The sequence below is a fragment of the Notothenia coriiceps genome, unplaced genomic scaffold, assembly GCF_000735185.1.
Source record: "Notothenia coriiceps isolate Sejong01 unplaced genomic scaffold, NC01 NC01_scaffold00005063, whole genome shotgun sequence".
NCBI lineage: Eukaryota > Metazoa > Chordata > Actinopteri > Perciformes > Nototheniidae > Notothenia > Notothenia coriiceps.
The window spans coordinates 1-13,405 of NW_011337764.1; the positions used below are offsets into that span (position 1 = coordinate 1).

The 13,405-nt window shown below is 41.5% G+C and overlaps 1 protein-coding gene across 1 annotated transcript; it reads right to left on the minus strand.

The window, feature by feature from the left end:
• Positions 1-7,558: 7,558 nt before the first annotated feature.
• LOC104942784 (acetylcholine receptor subunit beta) lies at positions 7,559-12,826 on the minus strand. The gene is made up of 9 exons (XM_010768075.1): positions 12,756-12,826; positions 10,495-10,628; positions 10,353-10,397; positions 9,898-10,007; positions 9,011-9,119; positions 8,792-8,939; positions 8,485-8,670; positions 7,836-8,059; positions 7,559-7,741 (listed from the first exon to the last, which is right to left on the minus strand). The coding sequence occupies exons 1-9, from the start codon at positions 12,802-12,804 to the stop codon at positions 7,559-7,561; spliced, it is 1,188 nt and encodes a 395-aa protein (XP_010766377.1). The 5' UTR covers positions 12,805-12,826.
• Positions 12,827-13,405: the final 579 nt, after the last annotated feature.

Here is a 13,405-nt window from a genome sequence, read left to right on the forward strand (position 1 = left end):
CACACCGCACAGAGCCCACTGTGTGCCGTCGCAGTCTCAGTGACGTCACCGTTTACATCGCTGATTTGCTCCCCAACGGCGCTCACAACAACAACAACAACAACGGGGGACTGCGTCGGGTCGATGATCGTGTTGCTTTTAATCATACGAAGTCAGATTAAATAAGATAACGACTTCTCCAAGCTTATACTTTTCTCCAGAGTGCCGTGGTTCATTGTTTATTAATGTGTTTCAGCGGCATTTACCGACCGCTGCAGTGCTGCTCGTCCACTGGAGTTTATTCTCCCGTTAGCTCCGGGTTAGCGAATACTTTAGAGCGGCCTCTCTAAAGTATTCACTGTCTGACTGTCACACAAGCAGCTGATACATATCCCCAGTTCCCCTTAAGTGAATGTGTGTCAGTATGAATTGACGCTGTTTGGCATCACAACGCTGTTATTAAAGTGTCTCTGGTATAAAATGGGTGATGTTAGCATAGCAACCGAAGGTAAACTGACTACTTGCTATTGCTATCCTATTGTGGCATAAGCCGTTTTCTACAGGCCTATTTTACCGGCATATTTTTATTATGATTCTACTAACCCATGTATTGATTCCATCCGATAGCTGCTATAATACAAAACGTCTGCCTCTCTCCACAATGATCAATAACAGTGAGCGGATGGTCAAAGTAAGGTGCAAATAAACAGAATCACACGAAGTCTGGTTAATGTTGCCTGACTTTATAAACTGTGTTTTTTTTTATAAGTGTGTGGTTGCCTTCTAGTCACTTTGCTCAGCACTACTGCTTGTAGGCAGGCATGACGAGACTCTTCAGTCGACCCATGTTCAGGGGAGGTGGGTTTAGTTTCCTGCACGCCTCGACGTAAGCGACGCCGCCTCTTAGCTCCGAAGTTCTTGCCTCTCGACAATTTTTTGGAGCTGGAAGTGAACCGGATTCCGGAGCTAAGAGGCGGCGCCGCTACGGTGTGAACAGGAAAAAACGGTACTTTTCAGGCTCCAGCTCCGAGCCGGAGCTGAAAACGGCATCGTCCTTCAGTGCCCTACGCTGTACATATCCGGTATGAATCGCTCCATGTTTTGTGAAGCTATGCTCCATGAAATGCCGCGCACACATTAAAATACCGGCTCGAACATCTGAAGGAACAGTATTAAAAAGGAATGTCAACCACTGACTGGATACAGTTTTGAACTGAACCTGAGATTCCAACAGTATATATGCTAGGCTGGCAGAGGGCGCGGCCATAGCTCTGGGTGTGGCTACTGGGTGCTTCTACGACACAGCACCCAGGAAGTAAACAATGGACAATGACGTTTCATCAATGAGGCGTTTTGGGGAGGTACTTTCTGTGTTAGAGTTTTACTCGCTATAGGGTGTACTTTGAGGGTTTTGACTCTGCAGACCGTTTACATGCATAAAAACCTTCATAACACACAAGGGGAAGGGTAATAACCGGAAAAGCATGACATGTGTCCTTTAAGTGCTGATCATATTCTTTATCATTAATCTATATCTGGAAATTAACTTAAGTTACTACTCTATATTTAACTCTAAATTGTAGTGGAGTAGAAATACAAAGTTACATAAAATGGAAATACTCAAGTTAAGTACATCTCAAAAATGTACTTGAGTGCATGTACTTAGTAACTTCACAGCACTTACAGTGTTTTAAAATGGAGTTAAGCGTCCTCAAACATGCAGATTATTCTCATAAATGTGTTTTAAAGGACACCAACTGGCTTTAACCAGCCCTCTGACAGAATAAAAGCTAAACCAGCCGACACAGACGGGATGATGGGGTCTGACCACCGTCTCCGCCACATCAAAAACGCCAAATTCCCCCCCTGCCCCTATCACTCAACACCGGTTTTCCCTTCCACTCATCTATCCCTATCTATTCCTCGCAATCTCTCCACCTCCTTTCTGGGGGATTAACCCCTAATGTCCAACCTAAACAGAGGCTTAGAGGCTGGCGACTGTGGCCGCGGGTGTGGGGCTTAGACGGGAATGAATATGATGCCTTTGGAACAGGATGAGAGATGCCCAGCAAAAAGGGTCTGGTTCAGAGGGCTGGAGCTGTTTATAAGGCCAATGTTGGGTGGCAAGGCTGAGGCCTACTGGTAGATTAGCCAGAATGAAGACATTGTTATACCCTGCATATACAGAATACACTGAAAAAACTGAGACGTTGACTTTAATTACGGTAAATGTATTATGTCAACAAATTACACATATTAGTATTAGTTGATAGCAATAATATTACGTTCAACTAACCTAATACAATTATGTTTAATTTGTTGACATAATACATTTAATTAAAGTCAACGTCTCAGTTTTTTACTGTAGGGACTCATCCTATTCTCAGGTCATGTCAGCTCGTTGATCAAATGCCCAATGTCCAATGAACTGTTGAGGTATTTCGCACCCAGTAACAAATGTCAAAAGTTACAATCAAAGTAAAAAGTTATAATCGTTGTTCATGGGAATCCGTAGTTTAGTTTAGATGATTCAGTCCGGTAACAAGCTACAAAGTGATGTTGTTTTCACGTTTTTAGCATGGAAAAAAAGGTATGTGCATGCTGTTGTGTTTTAAAACAACGCTTTAGCATCTTAACATTTACAACATGAATCTCGTAATGTCAATATGCTGATTTAGCCGGTTTTCAAAATGTCTCGAGGTAATAAATCCAGTGCGATTTTCTCATAGACTTCTAAACAATTGGCCTTTATTTAAAAGGCGTCAGAGGAGTCCCCCCTTGATATTAAAAAATGCAAGTTTAAGGCACTTAAACCTGGATGTTGCCGCTTGCATCATTCAAGATATCCTATAGCACAGGGGTGGCAAACTCATTTCAGTTAAGGGGCCACATACTGCCCACTTTGATCAAAAGTGGGCCGGACCAGTAACATCATAGCATAATAACCCACAGGCCCTACATAACGACAATATTTCTGTTTAAGTGCAAATAAGTAGCTACAAGTACATTCGGAAAATGTCCACATGTAATGAGACGCAAAACGTTATGAACAAACTGAAATGTATTGCATTAAGACAAACAAGTGCAATTTCAAGTGCTACACACATGTTCTTTACAACAGATCACAGTTTCCACCTGAACTGACTCACCACAAAATGCAAATAAAAACGTGGGAGCTATTAAGTGAGGAGTTTGAGTTACCTCCCTTGCCTTGAAAATATAGAATTTTTATATTGGCAGTGCAGCCACAGTGTCACATCAAATCAAACTATTTTTTGCCTATTGAAGCTGCTGATTGACATTATAATACACAATGTTCAGTGACAGAATAATATAAAATTTTCAAATATTTCAGTAGGTTCTTATTTTCACAGAACTGAGGTCACAGAACTGATTAATTTGCTCCTGAAACTTGACATCTTTTAGCCCTCACAAGGGCATCAATATCAGGCTTAAAATCCTGACTAGCAGCCAATTTAATTATTTCATTCAGGCACTTGTGTGTGAGTCTTGAGCGCAGCTTTGTTTTAGTAATGTTCATTACAGAGAAAACCTGTTCACAAAGGTAGGTGGTCCCAAACATGCTCAAAACCGTTGCTGCCAGGGCTGTCAATTTGGGGTATCCTGGCAAAAGATACCGATAAAATGTGCCCAAGTCCGACGAGGCAAATTTGTCCTTTAAATCCTGATCACATTGTAAGTCGATTATCTCAAGTTGTATGTCGACGGGCAGATCCGCAGCCTTAACTGCAAATGGCGAGCGAAAAACTGCAAACTCTGTCTCAAGCTCACCAAAGACCTGAAACCGCCGCTCAAACTCCCGCAGCAATTCCGTAATTTTGTCTTTATACCGTCTCATGTCAGCAGTAACTCCGGTCATATGCACATTTCTTAGATGAGGGAAATGAGCAGGGTCACCACTTGAAAGCTGTGTCTCCCACAAAGCCAGCTTCAACTTAAATGCGCGTATGCTGTCATAATATTCTGTGATAACTTTTTTGCGACCTTGCATCGTTATCTTCAGATTATTCAAGTGCTCTGAAATATCCACCATAAATGCAAGGTCCTGCAGCCATTCTGGGTTTTTTTAATTCATGCACTGGCTTACCCTTTTTCTCCATGAACTGTCCAATTTCCTCGCGTAGATCAGAAAAATGCTTCAGCACGGCACCTCGGCTCAACCAGCTTACTTCAGTGTGATATGGTAGGCTACAGGTGATGTCTTTATCACTGAGGAGGCTGTCGAACTGACGGTGATTCAGCCCTCTGGCTCGGATGAAATTAACCATTTGGACAACCACTTTCATGACGTGATCCATTTTTAACGACTTGCAACACAATGCCTCCTGGTGCAAAATACAGTGGAATGTCCAAAAACGATCTCCTCCATTTGCTGCTTGTACTTTCTCCCTGAATTTCGTTGCAACACCTGCTTTTTTCCCGATCATTGATGGCGCGCTGTCTGTAGCCAAACTGACAGCACGGGTCCAGTCCACTCCAACCCTGTCCAGTGCTTCAACGAGAGCGCTAAAAATGTCATCCGCTTTAGTGGTGTCTGTCATAGGAACCAACTCAAGGAACTCTTCGGTGACCGTCAAAGTCTCATCAACACCACGAATGAATATGGCCAGTTGAGCAAGATCTGTAATGTCAGTGCTCTCATCGTTTGCAACTGAAAATGCTACGAATGACTTGACTTTTGTTTTTTTCTGGCTATCCAAATCTGCTGAAAGATCGGCAATCCTATCCTTTCCACTGTATTACCTCGTTAGACTAATGTTGGCAAAAGCCTGTCGCTTCTCAGGGCACACCATTTTCTGCAGCCTCAGCATGCATGTTTTCACAAACTCACCCTCAGAGTATGGCTTTGAGGCTGATGCTATTTCGTTAGCGATGAGATAGGCTGGCTTTCACTGGCTCGGTCGTACACTTATATCTCCGGCTCCTGGATAAAAACGACTTTTGTTTCTTTAGACCCACGACGCTGATAGCAGGTCATTTATCTGAAATTCATATTTTACATACCGTTGTGACCTTACGCCAGGCCAGATCGTATTTCGTCTCATCCTACTGGTGAGTGCTCATAATGGGGCGGCGAATATTAATGAAATTGCGCTTTGAGCGGAAAGGACACAAAAGACAAGCAAATTCTGGCGAAGCAGCAGCCAGCGAAAACATAAAAAAAAAAAAAAAAGACACGGTTTTTCGGCATTATNGTATGGCTTTGAGGCTGATGCTATTTCGTTAGCGATGAGATAGCTGGCTTTCACTGCTGCGTCACTTATATCTCGGCTCCGGGTAAAAACGGCCTGTTGTTTCTTTAGACCTGATAGCAGGTCATTTATCTTTTCTTTTCTCCGTTGTCCTTGCAAGCAGTCGTATTTCTCTCCATGGTGAGTCTCATAATGGCGGCGAATATTATATTCTTTGAGCACAGCAACTTGCTGCGAACACACCAAGCATACAGGTTTTCCATTTACCTCTGTAAAAAAATAGGATGCAGTCCATTTTTCTTGGAAATCTCGGCACTCCGTGTCCACTTTTCTCTTTTTTGACAGAGACATTTGGGGATGAGGGTGTCAGAGGTTATTGACTGCAATCACTACTCTTACTCATCACTTGTTTTACAGTCTGGCTGCGCTCTCACTGGTACCGGTGCGGTAGTGCGCCCACTAGTGGAAGGATTCAAAATAGCAGTTTTTTTTTCCTCCTCTCACAGCCTACTTAGCAAAGTCCTTCAGCTCCGTGGGCCAAGCTGAAATGCTTCCCGGGCCGGATCCGGCCCACGGGCCGTATGTTTGCCATCCCTTATAGCACATACACACGACATACTCATTAATCTTTCCAATTGATCCTTCAGGCTACCTTTCATATAGCTGTATTAAACAGGGTTGAATAAAGGTCACACACGGTTACAGATTCTCTGAGCTGCTGTGGAGATGGCTGTAATCCTGCCAAGTCTAGCACGCTGTGTACTCTTCTGTAATAGCTAGCCTGGCATCAAATCCAACTTTCACACTTTGGCACTTCCTTAAAAGAAGATTCATGGCTGCACTTGGTTTTATTAACATTAATATAAATGGCTCTCTGCTGTATTGTACAGAATTTGTTTTATTTTTTGCGGCCCAATTAATTTTGACTGCATGTCACAATTCCACTGAGTTGATTAGAGGGTAATTCAGATCACCTGTTGCACAGGGTGTGTGGACTGGCTCCTAATTAGGAATTGAGAGCAGCTTGGTGCATTTCCATCCCAGCAAGCATCATCTGAGCAGATATTGCCAGCTGGTCTTTATGCCCTTTAGAAACGTTGTTGCTGTTTTAACTGGGTGACTTAGATCATTCTGAAAACCTAACAGGAGAGAATATTTATAAAAAAACTAGGTAACCCTGTATCAAGGCCGTCTTGGAACTATTTCATACCCTATTATTGTATTGAAACCCCCTTCATTCTAAAGTTTTTAAAAAAAATAAATGTTTTAGTTTAGCAGTCTTATTAGGATTCCCTGGCTGCAAGACAGACCTGAGAAAAAGACACCGTCACAAGAAAACAAAGCTGGAAAACCTCAAATCCACACTGAATCAATGCAAACATATTGAAATAATACCCCTCATTATTTGATAAATAATACCCCTCATTATTTGATAATTGTCATTTCCTTTTCCCCATATATTTGAGCTGAATGTTACACACAGTTCCCCTGAGTTGACTGCAGGTTAATTGAGATCTCCTGTCGAGCAGGGTGTAGGGACCGACTCCTAATTAGGAATTGGAAGCAGCTTGGCTTCATTGACTTAATGCAGACCATCTTTTTCTCATGGTCTTTCCAATTAGATGAAATGTGTGGAATTGCCATACTTCAGATGTAAAGGTCCCCATGAGGGATCCTTAGGAAATCTGCATCAGATTGTAGTTCAGTCAGTCCTAATGCAGTATGACCCATTATATTATGGACCTGTTGGTAAAAAACCTTGATTCCTTATATTTAAATGTATTGGTACAGTTATTACACTGTACATTGTCAAGAATAAGTTATACTCTAAGGAGTTACCATACCACGGCTCCTAATACAAGGATGGGTTAAATGCAGAGGTCAACTTTCACTGTGTGTGCTGTGTGCATGATCATGCGTGACAATTAAAGAGGGTTTCATCCTCTGATTCTATCTATCTATCTATCTATCTATCTATCTATATCTATCTATAATGGGTCGTTTTTTTTTTTGAAGTAACAATGCTTATTAAACTTCTTTTTTTTTAGGTTTCCAGTGAGTTTTGACATACTTATTTAATATCAAAATCGGTAGAAATCAACATGTGTCCACATGACAACTAGAGCTGGTAGAATTGATTAATTGTGTATGACATGTGCATTGATTACTTCATCTTTATGTAGCCTGTTTGGATATATTTGACATGTGTTCAATGTGTGCTAACGAATGTATTGTGGCTACTTTCTTTGAATAACCAGATTAACTTTATTCCAGTTTGTGAGTTATTGGAAAACACCTAACTACTCAAATTGCCAGTTCCAATATACTTTTTAATTTAGAGTAATTGGCATGATGTAAATGTATCCTTACCTTCCTCTCCATGGCAGGACGAGATCAGGGTTGATCTTGCGAAAGAAGTACTCTCCTCCAGGCTGCCTACCATTGAAGAATGGGTTTGGAGAGTCATCACTAGAATCTTCTTTCAACATAGGTTCTTCTGGTGTTGGCCTCGCCATTCCGATGTACTTAGGCAGGAAGTGAATGAATACCTGTCATAATAATATAAAGACTTCTGTGAGACCAGGGTTTCTCGAGGGCATTACAAGAGCCTGGATGGGTGCTCATAGAATTGTTTTGCCTCACCATTCGAACCCAGTTGGGCATAATGTGTGTGCTGGGCGTTCGGTGGTGTAAATTGAGGACAACAACACTTAGGATGACAGAGAAAGTAACCAGGATCATGGTGAACATGACGTAGTTGACAATTATTGGGATTCCAAGGGAAGTCTCAGGGACCCTGTCCGCCAACAAGAGCATGAAGACAGTCAGAGCGATGAGAACCGAAATGGAAAGAGTCATCTTCTCTCCTGCAGACAACAGGGAGATACATTTTAACAGCAAACCCCAACGGCATGGTTACATTACATTTTTGTTGCAATCAAAGAATCAGCTTTATCTTTAAATATGCTTGACAAAAGCAAGTGGTCCGTTGACAACTTCACTGTAAATCCTGGTAAATCCATATTTTTCGCTATGTCAGTAAAACATCGCTTTGCAATCAGGCTCTACAATGCCAAAGATTGACAAAGTACATTCCTGTACAAGGTCACTTTCCTTCAATCTGTAATGTATCAATACATTCCTTCAAAGGTTTGTCTGCCTTCTGATGTAGTATGTATTGGACTCATGCTTCTTCTCATGACATAAGACAATGCGTCAAGGCAGAGTCTCCTTTCCTACATCCTGTCTTAGTAATGTGTAGTCAGTGTCAAAACATGTCAGATGTACTGACCTGCCCCAGGAGGCAGGTAGAAGACAAATATAGCCAACACCATAGTGAGGATGCAGGGCATGATGATGTTGACGATGTAGAAAAGAGGCTTCCTCTCAATGATGAGGTAGAAAGTGATGTCCTCGTACAAGTCCTCCTTAATGTGCTTTCTGGAGGGTTTGTGACAGATTGCCCATTCTCCGTTTTCTGTAAAGAAAGAGACGTACAAGGAGGGATATGTGTTACTAAGAGTATATACAGGAAATATTATGAGGTGCTAAAAAAAACTGGGCTTTAGGTTCTGGATGAGGTCAATGTAGGCACCAACCAGTGAAAGCGTTCTCATCAATAACAATCTCCTGAATCTCTTTATTTTCATCGTCCAGAAAGTACTGCAGTTCCACCTCAGAGGCGTCGTAGGTGTACGAGCGGAAAACCATGCTGCAATTCTGCCAGTCAAATGGAAAGTACGATACCTATGGGAGTGGATATAATGATATATTGTTGAGTAAAAACACATGGTATTGCTTTTTTAACAATAGTCTACCTCTATAGCGCAGGAGCTGCGGTAGATGGCTGGGGGAAGCCAGTTGACTGTCCCATCACTGTAAACCAAGACGTTGACGTACAGAGCCACGTCAAACTGGCCATCATTACTGTAGGGAGAAAATAAAAAAATGTGGTGCACATACCATGATAATTGACAAGTCATTCTACAACCTGGACCCTGTAAATACAATTCCCTTCTGTATAGTGTTGATAACGTAGGGATGTACTCGAACATAAACGTATCTATCAACAACATTATTATCGTGTCAAAAGCAAATTGCAAATCAGCCGATATGGCTACATGACACTTGCCTGATACAGATGTATCATTATCTTGCCCCTCCTAATCTCTGTCATTTATAAGAGCACTATGCACAGGTATTCCCTTAATTTTAGGCATTTTCTCCTTTATGCCAGCCAATAAAAAGAAATAAGGCTAATTAAAAAAGATAAGGTTAGCGGTGCTTTAAGCTAAATGCTAACGGCAGTATGCTAACACTCTGGAAATGACAAATTAAACATGCTGATGTTTAGCTGGTTTGTAACATGTTAGCTTATATCATGCTAACATTTGATACTTGGTTCATAACAGGATAGGAATGTTATTGTGTGAATTTTGGCTCCACTGCAAGTTCACCAATTGTTTTTTTATTCAAAACAACAAATGCAACCTCATGGTGGCATTTGAAGAACATGGGAATCATGGACCATAAAGTGTCCCCAAACAATGAATATATCTGTCTTTTCCAAACAAGCAGTGGACCAAGGTAGACCAACATGGCCGTCTATAGAGCTACGTCGCTGTGTTTTTAATTGTTGGCAAAACCTTTGTTAGTTACTGTTTGCTGGTTGATATGGACATTTGCCCGAAGATAAGACACTCACTTGTTAATGAGGTAGATGTCAGGCCGCCACACCTTGTTCGGAGGAATCCTCAAAACTGCAATGTCGTCATATTCCTCTGGGTTCCATGATAACCTGTAGTCTATCCATGCCTGGGAAGAAAGGAAGACCAAAAGGGAGCATGTAGAAAGAGCGTTAATAACAGGGATAGTGGAGCAGACAGTAGATGTATCAGTCACCCACTCTTGTGTCTTTTCAAGTCATTTCAATCCCACTGACCCAGACACACACTGTCACAAACACTCAAGCTGTTGGGAGTTTCAAATAGCGAGGGCGAGGGACAGAAATTAAAGAGCGAGTCAGAGAATATGAGGGATAAAGCAAGATATCATTTTTAGTTATAGGAAGTGACAAAAACCTTTAAGAAGCAGAGCAGTGGATAGGGAGAGAGAAGAAGGCAGAGTATGGCTCAGTGATGAGGATGAATGTTTTCATACCATATTCATGAACACGTTGGTCGTCATTTCTTCGTTCTTCTCATTCTGTAGTGGGATAGAGAGAAAATGAAACACAAGGAGTTAACAAATAATCATAATAATTCATACCAATGTTTTTGCGTGGATGTGTGTTTGTATTTACCAAGCTGACAAGCTGAGAGAGCGTCATTCCCACTCGTACCATAACCTTATCCTCCCAGTTCCGAGCAGGCCTGACTTTCATGTTGTAGTTCTTGAAGAGCTTCTGATGGAGCAACTTTTCTATATCCGAGGCTCCTGGAGGAAAGGGTGGATGCAAAGAGACAGGAAGCATTAGGGGAAAGCCATACCTAATGAACCAACACAACTTGGAAACAAGACACAAAACTTGGTAAAAGTAAGAGAAGAAGGGAGTGATATTTTGCATCAAATTACATTGCTTTGACAAGAGGATTACTGGCTTGACAATCATTTCTGAATACCTTCCAATTGGCTTGTTTTTGCTGTACAAAAAATTAAAGCAGAAAAAAAGCAGGGCCTAATCTCAAGCAGATCAGTGAGAAAGACCACAGCTGTTGGTATGACACAGGGTACAATACAACCAAAGCACATGACCCCCACCAAGACCACAGTGTGTTTGTTCTCTGTGGATCAGTGAGTCAGGGGTTAATTTCCCACTGGGATGACCCATGCTAAAAATATTGTACTCATAGTGTAATAGTATTAATACGCACATTATTACTCTTTAATCTGGAAATATATGTGGAACAGAAATTATGAGAGTTTGATCTGTTTAACTTGCAGAGGAGTCTCAGGAACATGAATTTGGTTTTACTACCTTTATTGACTTTGATGAAAGGTGTGACATTACATGATGCGTTTCAATAAAAAAAGATGATGGACTGGCCTTCCTCCAAGATATGTAAGAAAACAATGTACTGAAAAGACAGACAGAGAGGACATGAAAAAGACGCAGGGCAGGTGCCGCTGCTGTACGATGGGTAGCAAAGGTGACTGAGCTAATGTAACTGATATGCAGCAGGGGGATGGGATCAAAGGGATGTCTTGGATACCAGTTCCATCAGGGCCAAAAATAGACCGATTAACAAACAATGATGTGTTAATATGATTCATTAAATGTTCCAGCGCAGGAACAGTCTTGGTTCTTTCTACTGTGATTTACCCCTTTAAGGGTTGTTTCTCTCTCTTTATTGATGCTGTTGGCAGTTCTCTTAAACTCTCTTATTAAAATCGCCATAGGTGTAAGAGGGGACAGGAACAATGTATTACAACCCCATCGGAGGTCTAAAAGCAGCTTTTTACTCTCTACTCCCATTGAGGGATCAGAAGGTTCCTTTAGCTGAGCTCTGAAAAGAACTAGGCGTTGCAAATCGATTCCAATTATGATTTTATCCACAAAGAATAGAAGTGATGGAATCAATACCAACTGAACAGACAGAGAGCAGTGACATTTTGTTATCTTAATGGATGAAGTTAACCTGAGTAGAAAACTGCTTAACTTTTTAAGTGTTTCCTCACAAACAGAGATGGAAAGGTCTATCTTCTAGGCAGCCAAACAAGTAAAAAGGTAGGCCTGATGTGTTGGTGTGACATAAGAATGTGAAGACTGCACCACAGGACGCCAACAAGCACAGGGCATGTGTTTGTTTTCCCAAGCCTGATATTGGGTTAAAGGTCAAATTCTGTGAAACATTTTTGTTTTTCTTTCCACGTATCCCTATCTCTCCTTGTTACAATGTACAATTCTCCATTAAAGGTCACCTATTATGCAGCATCCACTTGTTCATGTATTTTATACATACACATGTGTCCCCTCTGTGTGAAGAGATTCTGAAAGTTTCAGGAACAAAGACCCCCTCTCTTTTTGTCCTGATCCATTTATATAAAAACCGGTATGAAAATGAGCTGATCTGTATTTCGAGCCAAACAATTCAGAGACATGTTTTGTATATAACTGATAACTATAATATAATGATAGAAAAGAGTATAATATAGGGGACCTTTAAACGTGACGTTGGGTTTGCGATATTAGAGCCAACAAATGCTACACCACTTTTGTACAACGAATGAGATGAAGGAACATACATTCAGTTTGATGAAATATAATGAAAACTAAACAATATCAGCTGATTTCAAACCGAGAAAGATAAGATAAGATAGACCCTTATTGATCCCCATAGGGAAATTCATGTGTAATAGCAGCACCAGAATAAGAGAGAAGCACAGACAATAAACATGAGAATATACACGGGGATAAAAATAACGGAAAACAAAATTAAGGATAAACATTTACTGTAGTAACAGTGACTAGAAAGAATATGAGTTAAATTCTGATTTGGGTGAATGTTCATATATACAGATATGCCCAAACATTGCAACAAGCTCTCCATAAAATTTCCTTACCGGTAAAAGTGATACAAAGGCAGCTGCATACGATGATCAATGCGTTCATCCTTGCATGAATGATCGTCCTCATCTTCATTGGTCCAATCATGACATCTTAAAATGTTTATATGCAATCAAAGGCCCCACTTTGACCCAACTGCGCTTTCCTCTAGAACCCTCGATACAGCGTCCTGAAAAGAAACACCTTTGTGGCTCTTAGCTACATGCACACCTTCAGCTGGATTGCACACTCTGTCAGCTCTCTGTCTCCCCACGGCCTGATTGGGTGGGCACGCTGGGAGTGACTGGGGCAGGCACCTGTTGGTGCTCGCCAATGTGTGGTTTTCACTGCTTTGAAGAGGAAGTGGAGGGGGTGGGATGGGGTAAAGGAATGGGTACCAGGGCTCGACATTAAGGGCTGCCCGATGGCCCGGGGCCATCTAGTATTTAGCTCGGGCCATGAAGCCTCACCTGCTGGTTGCCCGATCGGGCAATCTATTATACCAGTATCATGCAGCTCGCGGATCCAGTAATGAGTGACCCGACAGTAAAACTAAACATATCTATAACTAGTTTAGGTAGTTTGAGAGGTGATTAAAATAGCTACGTGTGATATTCTAACCTGAAGTGTGTGTTTTGTCCGCTCACCGCAGCATGTGATCATGCAG

What these genes read in the sequence shown, in the direction of transcription:
- LOC104942784 (XM_010768075.1), bottom strand. Translation starts at nt 12,804, where the DNA reads ATGAACGCATTGATCATCGTATGCAGCTGCCTTTGTATCACTTTTACC. An exon ending in GACATCTACCTCATTAACAA is followed by an intron (nt 9,120 to 9,897) that starts GTGAGTGTCTTA and finishes TTCTCCCTACAG; the next exon opens with TAATGATGGCCAGTTTGACG. An exon ending in TGCCCAACTGGGTTCGAATG is followed by an intron (nt 7,742 to 7,835) that starts GTGAGGCAAAAC and finishes TTATTATGACAG; the next exon opens with GTATTCATTCACTTCCTGCC.